Source organism: Rhea americana, unplaced genomic scaffold (genome assembly GCF_003343005.1).
Source record: "Rhea americana isolate MKP2758 unplaced genomic scaffold, rheAme1 scaffold_171, whole genome shotgun sequence".
Classification (NCBI taxonomy): domain Eukaryota; kingdom Metazoa; phylum Chordata; class Aves; order Rheiformes; family Rheidae; genus Rhea; species Rhea americana.
In genome coordinates, this window is record NW_028185828.1 from 169,532 (window position 1) to 189,411 (window position 19,880).

The 19,880-nt window shown below is 47.2% G+C and overlaps 1 protein-coding gene across 2 annotated transcripts; it reads right to left on the reverse strand.

Moving 5' to 3' along the window:
- Nucleotides 1-8,619, reverse strand: ENTPD4 (ectonucleoside triphosphate diphosphohydrolase 4). Of its 2 annotated transcripts, none has more exons than XM_085301019.1 (13): nt 8,519-8,619; nt 8,032-8,155; nt 7,554-7,751; nt 6,842-7,047; nt 6,151-6,301; nt 5,960-6,063; nt 5,286-5,345; nt 4,899-5,029; nt 3,192-3,358; nt 2,635-2,959; nt 1,804-1,889; nt 1,413-1,574; nt 1-1,123 (listed from the first exon to the last, which is right to left on the reverse strand). In XM_085301019.1, exons 2-13 carry the CDS (start codon nt 8,037-8,039, stop codon nt 895-897), a joined length of 1,827 nt encoding a protein of 608 aa, XP_085157145.1. In that variant the 5' UTR covers nt 8,040-8,155; nt 8,519-8,619; the 3' UTR covers nt 1-894. The 2 variants fall into 2 exon arrangements, with proteins under 2 accessions (XP_085157145.1, XP_085157144.1); XM_085301018.1 differs by having other exon boundaries at nt 4,875-5,029.
- Between the last annotated feature and the right edge of the window lie 11,261 nt (nt 8,620-19,880).

Consider the following 19,880-nt stretch of genomic DNA (forward strand, 5'->3'; position numbering starts at 1 on the left):
TTCAGAAGTTCATATAAATCCCACTTTTAATCATGGACAAATTTTTTTCAAGTAAAATTAACAGTTTTAAATAAAATATAAATTAACAAATCAGAGTACTAAAAAACAAAGAAGTCACTGTGCATGTCTACTCTAGCAGAAACAAAAGCTTAGACATATTCCAGTTTTTTTGACCTTACTGGAGCTTCAAGGAGATCTTTTAATGATTATGAAACAGAAATAATGATTAAAAGGTAGTGACTTTTGCCACTACATGGATATAGCTTCCAAAACAGAGGTGAAACTCTCACAAAAACAAAGTGGTGATTTAAGCAATTTTGTGGAAGCACAGCATTGGGTGCAATAAATTTTTCTTCTACATCACAGTACTTATTTCAGAATATAAAACAAAGTCTGCCTAAAAAGTTGTTTCTTACTGCTTTTAAAAACCCTGTACTTCCTTTGCTTTGACTGGACACACTCAGAATTGAGAAGTCAAATACCAAGCATGGATCTGGAGGGAAAAAAAAGGAAAAAAAAAAAAGAGGAAAAAAAAATGTCATTCATCCCAGCTAACAATATTTCACAATCCCACCCAAGGAGAATACACACTCAGTTCTCTTGACACACATAGCTTATACTGCTGCTACTCATTTGCTGACATCAAGTCTTTACTCTTCCCAAGACACACAAAAGTGCATTATTTAAGAAAAAAAATAAAGAATTTTTGGCAGATATTGTCTAACTAGACAAAGCCCAGCAGACCTTGTTTTCCCATATTTCCAAAGCCTAGCTAAATTCCACACTTGGGGTGATCTGCTTCTTCTATGATTTAAAGGGACAAAAAGGAGAAACCCTGAGGCAAAAATGGCTTTTTCTGTAGGCAGTCCAATAAAAGTTCTCCATCACAGCATCTCATAAGGCTCCTGGAATCTTCTGTGGTGGGAGACCTTCCTCAATCCATAGGGAAGTGGATGAACTGTTACGCAACATTCGCCTGTGAATTCGTCTCAGCCTTAGCAGGTAAAGCAGAATGGAGAGCAGCACAATCAGAAAACAGACAAAAAACAAGTAATGATTGTAAACAAAGGAGAAGCTCCTCCAGTGGGAGTGAATTCCACGGAAGTTTTCTTGCTGGATGTCTCTGAAAAGTCAAAGGGATAGACATAAATCGCAAACCAAGCTTTGTCTCAAAACTATCTTATCAAAGAAAAGAGAGTCCATGTTAATAGAATAGGCTTTAATCAAGAGTTACTTGAACTACCTGAAATAGGCACACATATACGGACACTTTATATAAACGAACTAGAAACAACATTTTGTCTCCCCCTGTCTGCCAATTGCTTTGCTGTCAGTGTCTCCCTTCCCTTCAAAAAATGTTCATCCCACCCACCCAAACACTATTTCCAGACATTTAAGTAAACAAGTGGTACCTTAAAGGTAAAAACCGTGTTCGGTAAAGAATGGCTCCCAATGTCCATTGCACCTCTTTATCATAAACCTGCAGAGCTGTTTTCAAATTGCTGTAACTCGCAGGAAAAGAGAAGCCATTGTGAAATACTTCATACATCCAGGCAGACTTAAAACACTGGTACCTATAGAAAAAGTGGCATAGAGTGAAGCGTTTATTTTCTCAGTAGTTACACAGGTCCAAAGGACTGTGGAGCATATTTAGAAGCATTGCTATCAGTAATTTTTATGGCTGATGCAATATTTAAGGTTATATTCACACTTTTAATGATGCCATTAAATGGATCATTTGGACATGACCTCTCCTTGGCTACTCTGCATGAATGAATTTGCTGTACAAACACAAATACTTACTTCAATCTGTGGAGATCAGCATGTGATGCATAAAGACCACGGTCAAAACGTTCTCGCAGGACAGACCACTTAGTGGCACAATAATCCTGAAAGAAAAAGAAAAAGAAAAAAAAGGAAACCACGAGAGACTTCAAAATTGCATCTGCTTTGTGTTAAGATTTGTTTGCCACCAGATAAGATGCTCTGTAAACAGCCAAAGCTAGAAAAATTAGAAGTAACAACTTCCCTTGAACTATCAATGTCAGACCACACATTTCATATTTCCTTTAATAACAAATGTCAAATATGGGTCAAAATGATATTAAACTAATATTCAGTAGCATTTTAAGTCTTTAGTAACACCATTGCAGATACACACACACAGAACCCCACTGTTTTTAGGGCATTGACAAAGCATGTAATATTCCTTTAGTTTATGCTGTAGCCTTACTTTATACTGCTCTGACAGAATGATCCCTGCTAGGATTAGCCCCAGTAAACCAGGTATGAAATATATAAAGCAAGAGGAAAAGGGAATTTTTTACTAATCATTACTGAGACCTTCATAAAAAGAAGTACAGGGTAGAAGTAGTACAGATTTATCCTTATTTCAATAGTTCTGAAATCTATGAGTCCTTTTCCCTCTGGAGTCAACTCTATTATTGTGTCTTAAAACAAATATTCTAAAAGAAAACCAAGATGAGGCAAAGAGATGCCCTGTGATAATTCATTGCAGGGTGAAAGGAGTTTGGACCTTTAAAGGAGTTCTGTTACAAGAGTTTCAGAACAAAATGCTTTCTACAGCAGTTTGTTTCAAATTAGAATAAAAGAGTTCTGTTCAAGAATACTTACCTTTGCAGCTTTAATAAACTTAGCAGCATTGTAGTCTCCTCCCATGCGTAATACATCCTCAGTACAGTAGTAGAACTCTGAGAAACCATAGAACTCGCTGTTCTGAAAGTGCAGGGCAGGCTGATAAACACCATTCAGAGATGTCTGGGTTTCATTGGTTTTGTTCATGAAGGGTTGAATAACTTCACGGCACATATTAAAGTCTCCTGTTCCACGCAAATACATTATCTGTCCATTTTGCTGAATCTCATCCTGAGCATCCAGGGGCAGGCAAGGATCTAAGTAGGGTGAATCAGAAGTCATACCAATCTGTTTGCCCAGCAGCCTGCACACAAGAGCACGCACAACTGTAACAACTGTGATCAGAAACACCAAACTCTGAAATATCTCAGTATCAAAACAGAAAGACGTTCTCATTTAAAGAGATTTCAGCATTTCACGCTGCACATGGCAGAACTTAAGTTTTACATCAAGACTCTTTTCTAGGCATATTCAAGAGTCTGCTGAGCCTAGTGATGCACAGAACCCAACATTCCTGAGCTACTGCAACTAGTTACCTGTTTTTAAATAAGGTACTGGTAAATAAACTGTCTTCATATCTCTGGCGTGCTGCATTCCCTCCAAAGCCAAGGAATGTTGCAACGTAGACTCTATATACATGTTCAGTTTGATGAGCATCACAGCCCAAGTTGAATTCTGCTAGTAAGTTTTTGGCTACCTCCTCCTGTAGAACACAAGCACTAGGATTAGCTATAAACAATATGAATGAGAACCTAAAGGTTAGCTAGTTCATTGAACAACAGGATGCCTTAAGATCTTTAGGCATCACTTCTTACTCATCTATTTCGGTTTTCACAGGTCCACATTACCTTCTATTTGATAGTGAGAGAGCACATTCTACTTGCAGAGTACTCTATCATCACTACTGATACCCAAGGAACTTTAAAGGGCAGGAAACTGAAATTGCTACCCCAGACACTGAAGTCTCTTCCCCGGAAAAAGGTTTCTCTACAGCTATTAAACTCAGTGCTACTACCTCTGACTTCCCAATGCCACAGATTGCTAAGATAGGTAGACTGATGGTTGGCCAGCAGAACCATTCTTAGTTTTCCAGAATTCTCAAGATTTTCAGGAGACTTCTGCCAGTCTCTCACCTCTCTTCATATTCCATACCTCAGTTGGTTGGAAGTAGCCTATTGGACATTTTAAGAGACGTGTAGCAGAAGCACCGCACGTAGAAGGTGCTCAGGAAAGTAGCGTAACATTGCAGAGCTTCCAACAAACTTTGTAAACAAGAAACAGAAATAGGACTGTACAGTGTCACAGTCAGGGAGCCTGGATGGGCTGCAGGTTGAAAACACCTTTTTTTAAAYCAATTTATGTTCAGACAGGGTACACTTATCATCAATTTTTTGAAACTCTTCCTGTTTCCAAATTCACATTTGACTGTGACAATCAGCTCAGAATCTGACTGCCTGTATTTYTGATTAACAGCCGAAACTGCTTGTTATGCCATCTGTCTGAAATAGGAAGAGTAGTTATTAAAATCTGCAGTAGCAAAAAGAATAAAATTTCACAGCTGAAGATCTGAACACCATTACCACAGCGCATTGAAAGCCAAACCATGGGGCTTTTATGCTCTTCTTTCTTAATTTTTCATTGAAGTCAATGAGAGGTTATCTAATTTAAAAAATTCAGAATTATTCTAGTGATCAGTGCACTGAAATGAGAGAAAGTCATGCTCTATTTAAGACTTTGCAATGAAGAAATTCATTTTAACAAATGAACTGTGCTGAGAACACAGGTGATGTTTCAACAAACTATTGTTGCCAACTAACTTATTAATTCTGTATCTCACAATCCAACTTATAAAGGAAAAAAACATATCTTATGTAAGCCCTTTTAATGAAATCATACAACTTTTAGTCTCTATATGCCACAAAGTCTCTTAAGCATAAGAAGTGTTAAAAAAAGGAATATACATTTATGTACACACAAAGAATGCACATCCAATTAAACTTAAAAATTGCTAACAAGTTATACTAACTGAAATCAACTTTCTGAATGAACAAAATACAAATGAATTGCTTAGCTGATGAAGGACTCGTATTTGCCATCTTCTCTTGCCATTTGGAGATGTGATGTAACGAAGAGTAAGACTCAAAGCAATGAAAACAAACAGAACAAATATGCATTAAAATAAACCAAAAGGAAAAGAAGAAAGTTGCACAGATAATAACCTGCTGTGAAGAGGCAAAGCTTACAGTTTTAGGAACTTCGTATGCTATCTGAGTCGACACTCCGCCCATGTCAAGAATACCCACTGTCCTCTTACGAAAGATGGCCTCCTTGTTTTCACTGCCTGGGACRTGCACCTCCACAACTGCTTCATCCTCTGGAGAAAACAACGARAAGTCTTTGAGAAATAGAGCCGGGGCGGGCCTAAAGCAGCATAACCCTCGGAACGCTCTCCAGGTTTGGTAACAATGAAGATCATTGAAGTTTCACGTACAATTTAAGCCTATACTGGCATTCAGAGGTGCACTATTCACGGATTGATCTATCTGAAAAAAATACCATCAACACTGAAAGCACAGGAGCAACATATCTGAAGTCCTTCCTAAAACCTAGTTCACAATTAAGATACCTACCATCATCTGTATGTTCAAATCTTCCAAGAACAAAGTTGATGCCAATCCATGCATATACTCCTACATACACAAAGGGGAAGAAAAAAAGAAAATCAGATATTTCAGGAATGCCTAATACATACCATCTTAAAAACAAAAGGGTTATTTTGCATTTGACTTGTTATCACTTATCACTGCTCCTATTTTACACAGTAAAACACTTAAAGTCCTGACAAGTTAATCTAGTCTTTCTGTCCCAGGTCAGGATTCTGATGAAAATTCTAGTTCAATACATTAAAGATACTTTGGTTGTAGATTTAAGAAAAAATAAGCAAATTGGCTTTTAAAATGACAAAGTTTTACAAGCTGACTACATCAGATCATTGATCCCTTTAGAAACCATTTGTGTATAGCACTTCTTCCGCTGAGAGAAATCTTTTATCCTATCCTGATCCCTGTCTCCCTGAAGTTGGAGAAAATAGACTAAAATCTCTGCAAAACAGGGATGTGTTAGGCTCACAACTAATTAGAAAACATTTAGACTAGTTAGAAGATTACAGCTGATGATCTGCACCATCTAYTGCTATTGAGGAATAAGTCTCTCATCTGAATTAGAAGTTTAAAAAGCAGTTAAAAAGTATTCAAATTGTAGCAGGAAAATAAGCATTTTAAGAATTTTTCCAACATTAACCTACCTTCCTGTTTCCCAGAAATAACCTCTGCATGCGAGTCCGAGAACAGGAAGTCAAAGTGTACAGGGATATCAGTGAGCAGATCCTCAAGTATTGCCTTCTGCTGGCTGCAAAATTACATTTTTCAACAGTTAAAAATAGTCAGAGACACCAGGATCGCTATTCTAAATGCTGAAAATAAGATAGCTAACAACCTTTCTGGTAGAATCCTCATTCCTGCAGTACACAGAATATAAAGAGGAGTCTCTTTGTGTTTTGCACGAGGTACATGCTCAGCAGCAAAGCTCAGAAGTGGAGAAATGTAATCACTGACCTTCTCAGGAGAGCTAGCAAACTCTGAAATGCCTRGTGAAACAGATGAAAAAATGAAAGTGAAGGAACTCAGGCCTCAGGCAGCTCCTGTCTGCAAAATCTTGATAGCCAATGCACTGAGCAGAAACAAAATCCAAAGCAAGTTCTAGGAAATCAACTACAGGAATAAAAATAAATAAATAAATAAATTTTAGAAAAGAACTAACACTAATTCATCCTCTAATCATTAAACAAAAACCTGTATTACTGTTTTATAATTATCTCTTTGTATAATTGGTCAAATGCCTATTAGAAAGCCAATTATTTACTTACTTTTAAATAGAACTAACTTAACTGACAACTGTCTTAGCATACAAAGAAACCTCCTTCCTTCTACTTGTTAGTGTCATGTTTCAAGTTGTAAAGCCGAACAAACTTTGTGCAAATCAAAAGCAAAGAAACTGGAGGACTGCCATACTAACAACATTCAAGTTTCCTTTACTCAGATATTTTAAATACAGGCTTTGAAAAAGCAAGGTTAGGATAGGCAACTACCTAGAAAAGCAATTCTAAAAATTAATTTCTTTCCAGTACCTGGTTTAATTTTCATAACCACTGGTTTTCTGTTTTTGTCCCTCATCTGTTTGATGTCCAACAGGTCGTGTGGGTTACCATTGTGCCTTGGCCAACAATACACAAAGATTCTAGAGCCGCTGCTGCCACAATCCACAACGATTCCATAGTTCAGATTTGGATTGTTTGTATCAGTAGCCTCAGTATCAGTTACTCGGGCAAGATATCTAGAAGAAAATTTGGTATTAATACATGATAATTCAAGCTTTGTATGAAAGCTTTTTTTTTTTAAAAAAAAATCAGATTCAAAACACAGTAACAGCTTCTACTGGAGGAATCTCACACTAGTTTTTAGCATTTTACACTGCTGAAGGCAAGGGGGAAAGGGTTGCTGAAAAGAACCAAACACTTCAAATAAATTCCAAAAGTCATTTTCAGAATAATTTGTTACACAACACTCCTGCTCCCACATTTTTATTGTGCTATGGAAACATCAAATGAGTTATCATAAATTTAAATTGTTAATAAATTGAAAGCAATTTCAAAAGAAAATGGGAAAAAAGCATGAAATTTTATTCGTGATTTTTTCTCCTCTGTTATTTTATTACATACTTCCTGTCAGTATTTTGTCTTTAACATCAAATTCCTGTCCCAACTGTAAGTAATTTAACACAAATCTGTAGAATGAAAACTACATCTTTACTCTCCACTAGAGCACTTTTTAAATTCTCACCTGTGGAATCTTTTATCCCTGTAGGCACGTCCATACTTATTCCAGATGACAACCACAGAATAGTAAAGCAAAGAGACAGCAGCAGCAAGTATTCCAATAACAACAATCTGTCGCAAAGTGGTGTTGAAAATACGTGGACACCCCACAGGAGAGATGCTGAAGTGCCAGGAAGCAGGAAGCAAACATGAGATGTTGATCCTAGAATTCAAAGAGGATGATCTGGTTTAAAAATAGATGCTACAAAAAAGAACTGCAAGACGTTCTTTAATAAAAGCTAAGAACCAACAGATTTTTCAGAACACTTTTTACTTTGGTCTGCTCCAGCTGCACTTTGCCTGTGCTTGGGTACAAGCAGAGTCAACGCTCCGTCCCCACCCCAGGACACACAGTTAGGCAGGAATTCACAGCCAGGTTCCTCACCATTTGCTCCGATGATACCACAATTCTGATGATACGCCCTTTCTTTTTGGATTCTTACCTCCCCATTTCAGGCTATGGGCAGGACCAACAGAGAGAAAGCCCAGCAGGTGTCCCAGTATCAGCCAGTCACCTCTGGCTGAGGAGACACACGAACCCTCCTCAAAGCCATCGCTTCTCTGCTCCTGAATTAAAGAAAATAAATAAATAAATAAAGTGACGATCTTCCCCCAACCACCATCGGTCGCTACGCTGCTCAGGTAGTCGAGAGGAAGTCAGACGCACATTCAGCTCCACCACCGCGGGCAAACCCCGTCCCTAAAGCGCAAAGGCTCCAAATTTAACGTTAACGATCTTCCTTTGCAGCCCCCGGCGGGCAGCGCGGCGCCCGCCGCCTCCTCACGGCCTCGGCAGCCCGGGGCAACCCCCGAGGCCCGAGCCGGGCCGGGCCCCCATTGCGCTCCCCCCACGCACACAGAGGTGCCCCCTGGCCTCCCCGCTTCCCCCCCCCTGCCCCGGCCGGAGGGGCCCAGGCGTCCGGCGCTCACCTCCCGCTCCGCCGCCACTCTACCGCCGCATAGCAACCGGCCCAAGCGACACTTCCGGGTTCCGCCGCCGGATGTGACGCACGCACGCAGGCAACGCCCCCCCAAAGAGCGGCAGCGCAAAGGCTGCGGGAGGGGGCGTGGCCTTGGGTGAGCGGCCTCGGGGGCGTGGCCTATGAGGAGGGAGGCGTGGCCTATGAGGAGGGGGTGTGGTCTAAGATGGGGCGCGGGAGGGGGCGTGGCCAGCGCTGAGGCGCGGAAGGAAGATGGCGGCGGTGGCGGTGGTTGGTTGCTGTAGAGCTCGGTGTGGAAAGAACCTGTAATAAATAAATAAATGCAGCTGATTAAAGTGAAAACGATGATCTGAAAGGGTTTATGGCCGAGTCCCGGCCGCGTCGCCTCAGCGCGCTTCGGCCGTGTGGCGGGAGGAGGGCGTCCTCCCCGCGCCGGCCGGAGAAGGTGCTGGAAGCAGCCGGGATTCACCGCCGAGCCCCTAAAAACCTGTCTGCCGAGAGCTTGTGTTTCCTTCCAGCCCCTGCGGTTGCACTGTGGTAAATCAACCTGCTAGCAGGTACCAGAGAGCTCCAGGACAGATTTTAACAACTGTCGGATGAGCTTGTAAATATTTGCTGGCACCAGACCCGGGGAAGAGGTGTCCAAACACCCTTCAGTCTGAAAATCACTACAGCCGTGTGCTGCTATCCTTGGCTCCGCTTTTCCATTTCGCAGCGTGCAGCTGGAAACGATCGTCCGTCCGCACGTGGACCCAGAAAGCTGGTTTTGCAGGGTGGCATCTGCCCTGCTTTGGTTCTGTAAACCAGAGGAGACCTTGACAGTTACTTGTCACCTTTCCTAAACCAGGAGAGGTATTTCTCCCTTGCAAACCAGCAGCCATCAGGTTTTTTGGTTCAGAAAATCARAATTAACTTACCGTGGATTGTCCTTCCATCACAATTCCTGTGATTTTGATAAAAAATAGTTTGCATTTCAGCCTTTTCCGTATAGCAAAGCCTGGATGCTACTCCTCCAAACCAAAAGCTGTTTGCAGTGTCATCTGGATGTGTAAGACTGCACGTAGGAGCAAAACTAGCCTTCRGGGAAGGCTCACGTCTCGGAGACGTAGGCACGCAGCATCTCTGCGAGTCACGCTGCAGARGCACCCCCGGAGCCGGCGGCAAGATGAGGGGATCACCGGGCYGTGCAAACCAGTGTACAGTACTAGTTAAATCTCACTACCCCAAATTACTGAGGCAGAGACTGGAAGCAGCTTCCACGGCCCGCGCAGACAGGCAGCGGCTGTGAGGAGCTGAATCTGGAGTTCAGTCTTCTCACGCTGTATCTTCCTGCTAGACCTCTCCTYCATCCACTGAAACGCAAATATCCGTTGTAAGGGTCTGTCCTCGAAAGGGACAGTGYTGACTGGATCTAGTTGTATTGCCAAAAATAAATGCTTGTGGGTTTTTGCTTTGCAAAGCGTTGAGTTCGGATGTGGAATCACACTTCCTGGAAACTGTGCCAGAATGCCTGTACTCCTCAAAAAAATAATGGCAATAATAAACTGCTGTAATCTTTCTGTGACAGGAAAGGTAAAACCATSCTGCAAGAAGCCGTGCTGTTCATTGCCACTAAGAGGCAGTAAAGCTTGTGTATTAGCTGCTGGGAGATCATTCCAGAGATCTGGAAAGACACAGAAAGTTTATGAATGTAAGGCTACGTTTCTTACGCACATAAACGCAACGCTGAGAAAAAAATGAGATTGCCAAACATATCCCTACCTACCACTGTTGACACAGTAAATAACTAGATCAGTCTGAGATGTTACTGCTCCTCGGCTATTTCTACCTCTTCTGCTAGAGGTTATGCACTGGCGTTCGCCCCCCTTGCTCCCTCTCCTGCTTCCCAAAAGAACCGGGGCAGGACTGGCTGACAGCAAYGCATTAATGCAAATTGTAGAGGCTCAATTTAAGCCCTAGTTTAAAGGAACTATCAGGGCTATTATCACCCACATAAGGATAATAACTGCCATAGTATTCTAGGTTTCTGAGGAAGATTCACACTTGGGGTGAACTGCATAGGGCTCAGCTTTAGCAAGTCCAGTAATGAGCTGTGGATGCCTGTGGCTAAATGGCTTCTTATTTCCAAGCTGGCCAAGGTAAAATAAGTCCATTTGTTTCCACACCACAAGTACAATCCTCATGATCACTGCAGACAGTCTTGTCTCCTGGTCAGTGTGCTCACCTGGCAAGCAGAAGTTCTGGTGTCGCAGCACGGCTTTGCCACTGGTCCTRAGTATGACTCTAGGTGAGAAACTTTATCCCTTCATGCCTGTGTCTGCCTTGACAACTGAGCTCTCGAATGGCAAAACACCCTTGATTTCGGAGTGCATTAAACGATCAGCATGTRCGAAGGGAACTGGTACGTAGGCCTCTCTTCCTTGCTTGTATTGCTCCATTTTTGAAGGGGAAAAGCACAAAAGCAAACTCATCCAGGAGCTATGTGGGACCAAGGCCTAGCCTTGAGCTTCAGTGCGATCTTATCACGGAATGACTCATTCATTCATTCCTCTTTCAGCATGTCACTTCACAAAAGCATACGATCTCCTTGTATTATTGCTATTGCTTTCTTCTCGATGTTCTGKTGCTTCAGGACTAGTGTCTTCAAGTGCATTGTCATTTGGGGAAAAGTTGTGTGTCCACTGCTTTGCCTACGGAAGCTACGCGGTGTGGACAAGCCTCATCTCCGTCCATCTGTCGCAGGGGGATGGCCCCGCCACGCAGGACGGGGTTAACGTGATGGCTCTGTGCAGACCCTGCTCCGGGGACAGCCAGGCTCCCACTAGGTACGGACTGCACAGTAGCGAATTAACCTTCACTTACCTTCAGTTGTGGCAATTATTTGCATTTGCAGGTCAAAGCGTGCCATCTAAGAGGTGCTTCTTGGTGCCTTCACCCCCAGGCTGGTGGTTGAGATCAGCAAACATCCATCTGATTCCCTTTACCTTGAGCTAAAGCAATGGGCTTTCCTACCACCCGGCGTGCTGCTTCTCAGGCGCGGGGGGATTTCTGCAGCAAGCTGGCCGCAGGTGTTGCTGCGGCGCTGGACCYGCACCCTCGCTTCCCCGGCGCTGACCTGGTGGGGTAGCCGACTCGTGCACGCCGGGCGAGAGCTCCCGGGCCGCCCCGGCTGCGGGGAGCGACGCTCTGGCTGCAAGGCTGGGTGGATTTGCCTTGGCATTAAAATGCCACGTGAGCATGCTCCATCATCGGGATCTGGAGGCCGTGCTGCCGGCCGCGGCGCTGGTCTGGGGAACCAGGGTCACCCGAGCGCAGCAGCCCACGGAAAGCGATGCCCAAACTGAGYTGAGTCGCAAACTCTCCTTCTGCAGTGCCAGGGGCTGGGGAAGCACRTGTCCATGTGCCTGAACTTCAGACTACATCCAGCTGCCTCGGGCGAAATGAAGCGTGGCCATGTGAGCAAAAATATATGCTTGTTAATTAATACATGTCCAGGCACAAGGTTTGGAGAGTATTACATAAACCTCCGGAGGGTTAGACTGGATGTGCTGCTCTTCCAGGAGAAAGGGGATGAGCGGGATATCGGGTGATTTTGTAATGTCGAACGGGACAGGTTTGCTAGGATGACACAAATACCTCTGCTACTCATTTTTCTGCAACAACTTCTCATTTGCTGATCACAAAGCAAATTACAAAGGTTCGTTGTCTCTGTTTTACAGATGGAAAAAGCAAACTGCAGAGACAGTCAGAGACAGAGTTGAGAATAAAACCTAGTCTTAAGATTTCCGGGGCCACATATCCATGCGATACACATCGGTTGATCCACTGAGGTCAATATTAAGTTACAGCAGCGAAGGAGCTGGGCTGCTGGATTTTCTTGCGCAGGGCTCCTGTTTTCCTCCGTCTAAGCAGTCGTGCCAGAGGCCTGCTAGGTTTGCCCTCTGACCGACCATCCCACAACTCGCGGAGTCATGTGCACCAACACCAAGTCCTGCCAAGTCACTGCGGTGGTGTTGTGTGCATACTTTGCACAACGTTTTTCATATGCAATATTCTGTAATAATTCAATCTGATTAATGCAGCAACATGAGCAGCCTTGAGGCTAGCCACAGAAATAGCTCTRCTTGTCAGCCATCTCTAAAAAGCATTTACTCTGGAAGATTTATTTACTTTCCCACACAGAAAATTTGATTTTATCACATTTTCGCAGCTCTCGGTTTTTTTATTTATTTATTTTCATTTCTTTTGCCATTACAAATTGTTGCATTACAGGCTTTGCTTTTTCCCTTGGAAATCCAGCAGTGCAAATTGTGAAAGAAAATAGCATCCAACCTTCACTGCTGACATTTTCTTAAATTATGGTGCGTATTATGTAATTGCTGTTTGTCTGTCTATCCATCGCATGCCTGCGCAGTTCAAGTTGCTCAAACATAATGCTGTATTTTGGATGTCCCAGCTTGAAGCACTGGATTAAGGCCTTGCAGAAGTCCTTAAGYGAGGAGGAAAATCAAGCCTTAGGAATGCATTTAGAGTTGATTACCAGAACTACCCCTGTTTTGAAAGCCACGATCGCGTTCAGAGTGGAGGAACTGAATGTGGAGGATCTGGCCAGGAGCGGAACAGCGGGGAATGGGGTTGTCCCTCTGCTCCTCCTACGAAAACCGGCTGTCGCTGAGGAGCTGCGTTTCTCCAGCAGGATCCTTGGCTGGCTGAAGGTACTCAAGGAAAGCAGCGGGTTTGTGCACGAGCTCATTTAGTGCCACGTTTCCTCTTCCTCTTTCTGTACGGCCACAAGAAACTTTCATCTTTGTCCTTCCACCCCCCGTTTGGTGCTTCTCAAAAACCCTTTGGCTTTTGCTTCCCCTCTCTGGAGCGCCGCGTCCCGCAGAGCAAAGCGACGCACGCGGCCCAACGGGGGGGACGGGCTGTCAGACAAGTGTAGGCACACGCTGCTGCGAGCGGGGGAGAGGGGCTTGCGCGAGCAGGAGCCAGAGGAAGAGCTGCAGCCCGTGAGCATCCCCGCTGAGCCGCGCTGCAGAGAGACCTCTGGCCAGCCGTGTGGCTCTCCGTAGGGCTTCTTCAGTAGGATTTAAGTGTTCCAACTCCTCTGTTGGCATACGCTCATGGAGATAGGACTGAACACCTAGAAGGAGTATTTTAAGTTCAATCCAAGCCAGACGATGCAGCGTTTCCATCACAGATTCCGGCTTGGTGGAAGCCCTTGYGAGAGGAAGCCCTGATCTCCTGAAGCCGTTGGAGCAATGCTTTTCAACCGTACCCGATTTGTGTACCTTTAAAAGCACCCGCTGCGGGCGTGCAGCCCCTGTGCAGCGCGTTTGAGCCTCCCGACCATCCGCTTCGTCTGCTTCCGCAGCCCCCTCGCCATCGCACCGCCGGACCCCCACGCCGCGAGCTGGGACCGCAGCGATCGAGCTGCGCCCGGGACCGCGGAGCCAGCGCCGAGCCGCGCGGCCCTTTGGCCCAAGCAAAGTCCTCCGAGGTGATGGAGGCAGTGATCTGCTGGCAAGGGGCCAGGGACAGGCCGGCGGGGGATTGCCGTGGGGTGGAGAAATCAGTCCGTCCCCGTGGCCTTTGCCTTCCTTGCTCCGTCTGTGGGGAGCGCCCTGCGTGGGCAGGGGACAGCGCGAGTGCTGATCTCCTTGGGACTCTGCGGTGCTCAGGGTGTCCCGCTGGCACTCATCCATCCTATGAAGTTCCCACAGAAAGCTGAAGTTGGTCCGGGAACAGATGTGCTGCTGCTCTCTTCCCTCGCTRCCTTGGGCCGGAGTGGAACCGACGGTCTCAACTACCCGCTGGGAAGGTGTCTGCTCGCTGTGCTGCCCGGCTCCGGCACGGCCCTGGGCGAGAAAGCAGGTGCTGATGGAGAGCAAATTACGCAAAGATAATGACGGGACCTCTAGGGATAAGGAGTTATTAGAGCTGCTCTTGGTTTTCAGGAGAAACGCGAGGCCTTGGGGCAGAATAGCGCTGCCTGGGCGCCCGTCCTGCCAGCCTTCGCCTTCGCCATCCGCGCAGCGGCGAGCGGCTCCGAGTCGAGCTGCCCTGTGAGTTCCCGTCCAAGCCCGGACGCGGGCCGGGCTTGGCGTCCTCCTCCTCGCCTGGCAAATCCGACTGCCTGGGAGGAGGCAGCTCTCCTTTTGCACATGCTTTACCTCTGGTTCAGAGCTAAAAAAAAACCCAGCTACTGTGACTCCTAATTTGCAGGGGAATGGCTTCACAGCAGCCTGTCCATGATGCTGCCATCACCTACAGAGACGGAGGTTGGAGCGTGTTATCGACTGCTAGAAAAAACAAAGGTGCTGCCCTCAACCCTTGCAAAGCTGTGCTTTGGGCTGGTGTGCTGGGACAGAGCATGGTGACTGCTTCAGCAGCAAGCTCTGGTCCGGGTTTGTCCTGAGCTGCTCTTGCAGGTTGGTGGGTGGCTGTATTAGACGTTAACAATATTGAAGAATATGCAGAAACCGAGAGCTGCTGATAAAACCGTATTTGCCAGAGTCTGCAGGCGGCACAAAATGGAGGCCTAGGAGGAGTGAGCGAGTTGTTTTTGTGAATGCTAATTATTTCCAGATGCACGGTCCTTGCAGCTACAGAGAAAATATTAGTTGTCTATGAATATACTYCATTGCATGCTCAACAGTATCACCGGTGGGAGTAAAACCTTCACCGCTGGCTGCTGCTCTTGGTGGCGGCACACTCGGTCGCTGCTTTGGCCGCGCGGCTGACCGAAGCTGCCGYTCCCAGTCCGAACGCCTTTTGGACTGAAGGGAAGCTTGACCAAAGCGCCAGATGCCAATTTTGTTATCCCAACGCATCCCCGAGCCGCCGCGCCCGCCCCGCGCCGCGCCGTTCCTGCACGTGCTGTTTCCAAATAAGAAGCTGGAGACACACCAGGTTAGCAGCAACCGCCCAAGCAAGGTGCCTGCAGCGTGCCTGGGCCCCTATCTCTGGGCAACACGTCCCAGACGCTGCCGGGACCCTCCCAAGTGTCTGCCCGCGGGATGGAGCAGATACAGGAGCAGCTGGTGCCTCGGCGTGTGTCTTTACTGATCGAAACGAGGGAGGCAGTTTTTTGGCTCGTGGTGCAGTGAGGGGGATCTGATAGGAGGAGGCGGAGGTGAACTGCGTCGCAGAGCTCTGTGTTTGAACTTATCTTCTTGAACTTTTGTGTTTTTGCATTAAAACTCCCTCTTCCAAACCAGAGAGATATCCCCACAGTCTCATTGCCCTATACCTGCTGGCAGGTTTTGCTCACTCTAGTGTAAATAATACTGATTTTTTTTCATTTGTTTGTATTAAGGTGGCAGGCTAGGAGTGCCAGTCACGGGCTGAGACCCTTTTGTACCCAGTCTTGAACACGCAGGGAACCMAAAGCTTGTTCTTGCTCCAGAGAGCTTCAGATCCAAGTAGGCTCCTGAGCCAGAAGGACGCGTGCCAATGTCCAGTCCGGCCTGACCGGTCGGAGGACATCGCCCAGCACTCCTTGCACATAGCCAAGACCTGGTGTTGGGGAGCATGAGTGTGAGATGCCCAAATGCTTTTTTTTAACCTCATTTGCAGAGTGTTCTTCTCATATTCCTGATCTCACAGTCACGCCGAGCTTTGCTTACACGAGTTACTAGGGCACATCAAAATTAAAAGACCTGATCGAGGCTATGCAAGCAGTCCACGGCAGAGCAGGATAATCACCAGTTTTGAATACGTTGCCTGAAAAATAAGCCAGATTTTTTTCTCCCTCCCCTCTGGATCTAATTTTGCAAAGCATTATAAACAAAACTAAAAGGAGAGCTGCACCAAAATCAAACCAACGCAGCGCGAGTCTTCCTAGCAGCGTCTCCTCTGCTTTGTGCCACGAGTAAATCCCGAAAGCACTAACGTCGTGTCAGAGGGCTGCACCTTTCCCATTGTTCCTGAGGGCTTCAAACCAGAAAGGCAAGTTATTGAAAAGATTTGGTCCAGGAAGTGGTACAAAAAGGCAGGCGTAATTATACACATTCTGTATTGCCTCTCCCTGTTACATTAATCCATTGAGCTAGGCAGTGGTAAATTAGGTCAGATTATGTGTGCACTGAAATAAAACCCACAGGCCACATTCCTCGCACCCACACCTCGCTTACCTCCGAGGTTGCATGAATTCTGCCGGTTCTGAGCCTGCACAGCCGCGGCTGAGCTGCGGTGCTGAGATGCCTTCCTGGGACGGAAAGTGCATTGYCACGTTTCGGCTATTTTGGCATAAGAATAACCCCACAGCATCATCGGGGCTCAATTCTTTCTAAATTACTTTGCATTCAAACTAATGTCCCTCCACTGGTCTGCTACAGCGTGGCTGATCTCTTACGCAGCCTGCAACCCTACTGCRCATACACTGGCTATGAAACTAATACCTTGGTAATCTGGAGTGCTGCTGTTGTGAATCAAGGCAAAAAGATACGCTCGGAGCTTATACCGAGAAGGGATTAATGTTCTGGGTGGCTGAGTTTCTATTACTAATCAGGTTAGTGGCATCCAGGTGTCTTAAGGGAAGGCATAAAAACAGGGAATGGCTTACGCTGATGTTTGAATAAGTGGGTCAGCCCACTCCGAAGACAAAACAATATTGTTTACTTATTTTTATGGCATTTGGTGATACAACAGTAAAAAAAAAATAACTGGAACACATCAGCTCGCCAGCGACTGATGTTTTTGTGTGGCCTTCTCTTCCCAGCGTCGTCTCTGCTCCAGGCTCTAGGACTGCGAAATGCACCYGGGTATGCCAGCTCCTAGGAGGGGACCGCGGTGGGCGTCCAGCTGACGAAGCCGTTGGTGTTGAAGCGACCCTTTGCCAGCTCCTCATCTGAAGCCAACAGTGCAGGGCTCGGGAGAGACACGGAAGAGGAGAGGTTTGCTTCCACCGAGGAAACGCAGGGGGGAGAGGGAGGTGAGGCGGTCTCCTTTGGGTTTGAGCTAGCTGAGTCTCCACTCACTGAAAACTTGGGCCCTTGCTAAAAGTTTCACGAGAAAGGGGTGAGTTGGAAGGGCAGGTTTGGGTCTAGAAACTCCAAGAAACCTGCCGCTTTTGCACATACCCAGGGACAGTTTGGGTGAGTGAGATGGCAGGGTCTGGTCCAGACTCACTGTTCAAAATGGTTTTTGAAGGCTGTGAGCCTTTCCCTGGAGAACCGGAGAAGAGGCTCCTGTGGCTGCTTGTGGACGGCACCTGCCAGGTTCTGCCTCGCTGTGATGGTGAGGGACAAAACGCAAACSGTGCTGGGGAACCAGCCCTTTTTCACAGCAAGTCTTGTGCGCCCTGCACTCGTAACCCCGATCAGTGGTAACTCCTGGATGAAAAACATTGTTTTTTCAAGGTAAGCATCTGGCTCTCAAGCCGGCRAGAAAAGGCTCTGGAGATTTCTGAGCAGATCAGTACTGAACAGCGAGTTCGGTCTGGCTGCACTGGATAGTAAGGCTGCAAACGTCTGCCTTTAACTGCATGCAACACGTCCGCTCTGCTCCTTCGTCTGAGGCGCCGCTTTGCACCGCCTGGACGTACCGAGGTGCCTTTCCCTTTGCACAGCGAGAAACAGAATTACCTCCAGTGCAACACGTGAGGGAAAAAAGCATCCCGTAACGTGCTGCGAGGCGACACCGCGCTGCTAGAGGGCGGATCGCTTTACAGCGTGGTCGCCCTCCCCGTCCTCGCTGCCCGACTCGATGTGGCGGGCCCAGGCCCCCTCTCCGCGCCGCAGCACTGCTGTCCGCAGCCAGATAACGGCGGTGCGAAGGCGAGAGCCCTTGGCACGTCGTGAAGAGGATAAAACCCCCTGTAAAATAAGGTGTTGCACAGCTGTTAGCTTGCAGAGTTGTGGAAAAAAAGTGGATCTCGTAGATAAACCCCAATCTCTGCGGTTCCCAGAAGGTGCCCGCCCCTGAGCGAGACACTCCTGCCTTATCTGGCTGCGTGCAGCTGCGGCATCCCGCGCCTCCTGCCAGGGCAGGGGACCGCGATAAGCAAAGACGAGTCGTCCTAAGCGGCCAGCTGCCTTGGGCTCCCGGAGGATGCAGTCGTCTTCCTCGGGCAGAGACTTACGGACAGGAGCGCTTCACTCGAGAGTCCGAAATATTTAGGAATAAAGTTTCCGTGCTTCTCATTTCTCACTATACACCTCTGGCCGCGTGTTGTATTTGTGCTGTGTAAGAGCTGTCCTGTGGCAGAAGCACTAGTGCTAAGTACTAGCGAGAAATCAGACCTGTGGTCTGATTCACCGGTTTATTTAGTTATTTGCAGTGATGCAATATGGGTGCAGATTGCAGCCGTGTGTTTTGCATCGACTTGTTGGCGCACGGTGTCCTCTGTGCAGCCTGAAGCTGGACTGCGCTTTTAAGGGCACGGATAGTTTTACCTCTTTCTGCTTTTTTGAGGTGACAGAGCCAAGCTGGATCTTGGGGGCTTTTGAGCGAGCAAGCGGTGCGTTCAGCCGAGGGCAGCCGCCGTGCGGCGTGTACCCCGGGGCTTGCCGAGCTCGGCGGCACTGCCGGYCCCCCACCCTTCGCGCCCTTGCCAAACGCCTTGGAAAGAGATTAGCTGGTGTTGGCTGTTGTTTATGGAGTAGAAAATCTAGATAAACTTCGTGGGGCAATACTGAAAAGCGTTCTCCTTAGAGGAGTTTTAATTCAGCCGTTTCCTTGTATAGTCTAATTTTGCCTTAAGAAAAGGAAGTTCTTAGGCCCGTGTTTGATTTATGGCTGTGTTTAGTTTCGCAGAGCGGCTCCAGCGGGGAGCGTGGTCTGCTGCGTACGGCTCTTCGGGGCTGAAACGCCGTCGAGGCTTGCAAAGGCAGCGGCGAGCCGGAGCCGCGAGCAGCACGCGGTTTAGTTAGTCTCCTTGGAGAAAACAAGTCCGTCGCGATCGAGCGGGGGGCACCACACGAAAGAGCGGTGAAGGCTTGCTCCGCTTTCCACGTGCCCGGCGCTGCAGCGAGGCTCTGCCCCGAGGCGCCGGCGCTGACGCACGGGCTCCGCGCACCCCGGCCCCACGCGTTGCCCGTGGGTCGCGGAGGCTTTGAAGGCTTTTTCCCGCCCCAGCGGCACAGATGCCTGCAAATGAAGCGGCCGCGAGTCGCCCRTGCGACGCAGCGTCATTACTGGTATTTTTTTTTTTTTGCCAGGAGCACCGTGTTCCCGGTGCAAACGAGCGGCTCCCAACGCAAACTCCTTGCAGCGTGACCGCGGCAGGGGGGAGGCGCTGCCCCGTGCCAGCCCCTCCGGCCGCGGCGGCTCCGGGGCCGTGCTGGCCGAGCTGCAGCTTTCCTGCACCGAGAGCAACTTGCCAGCACCTCTTCAAGGTCTGCTGGCGA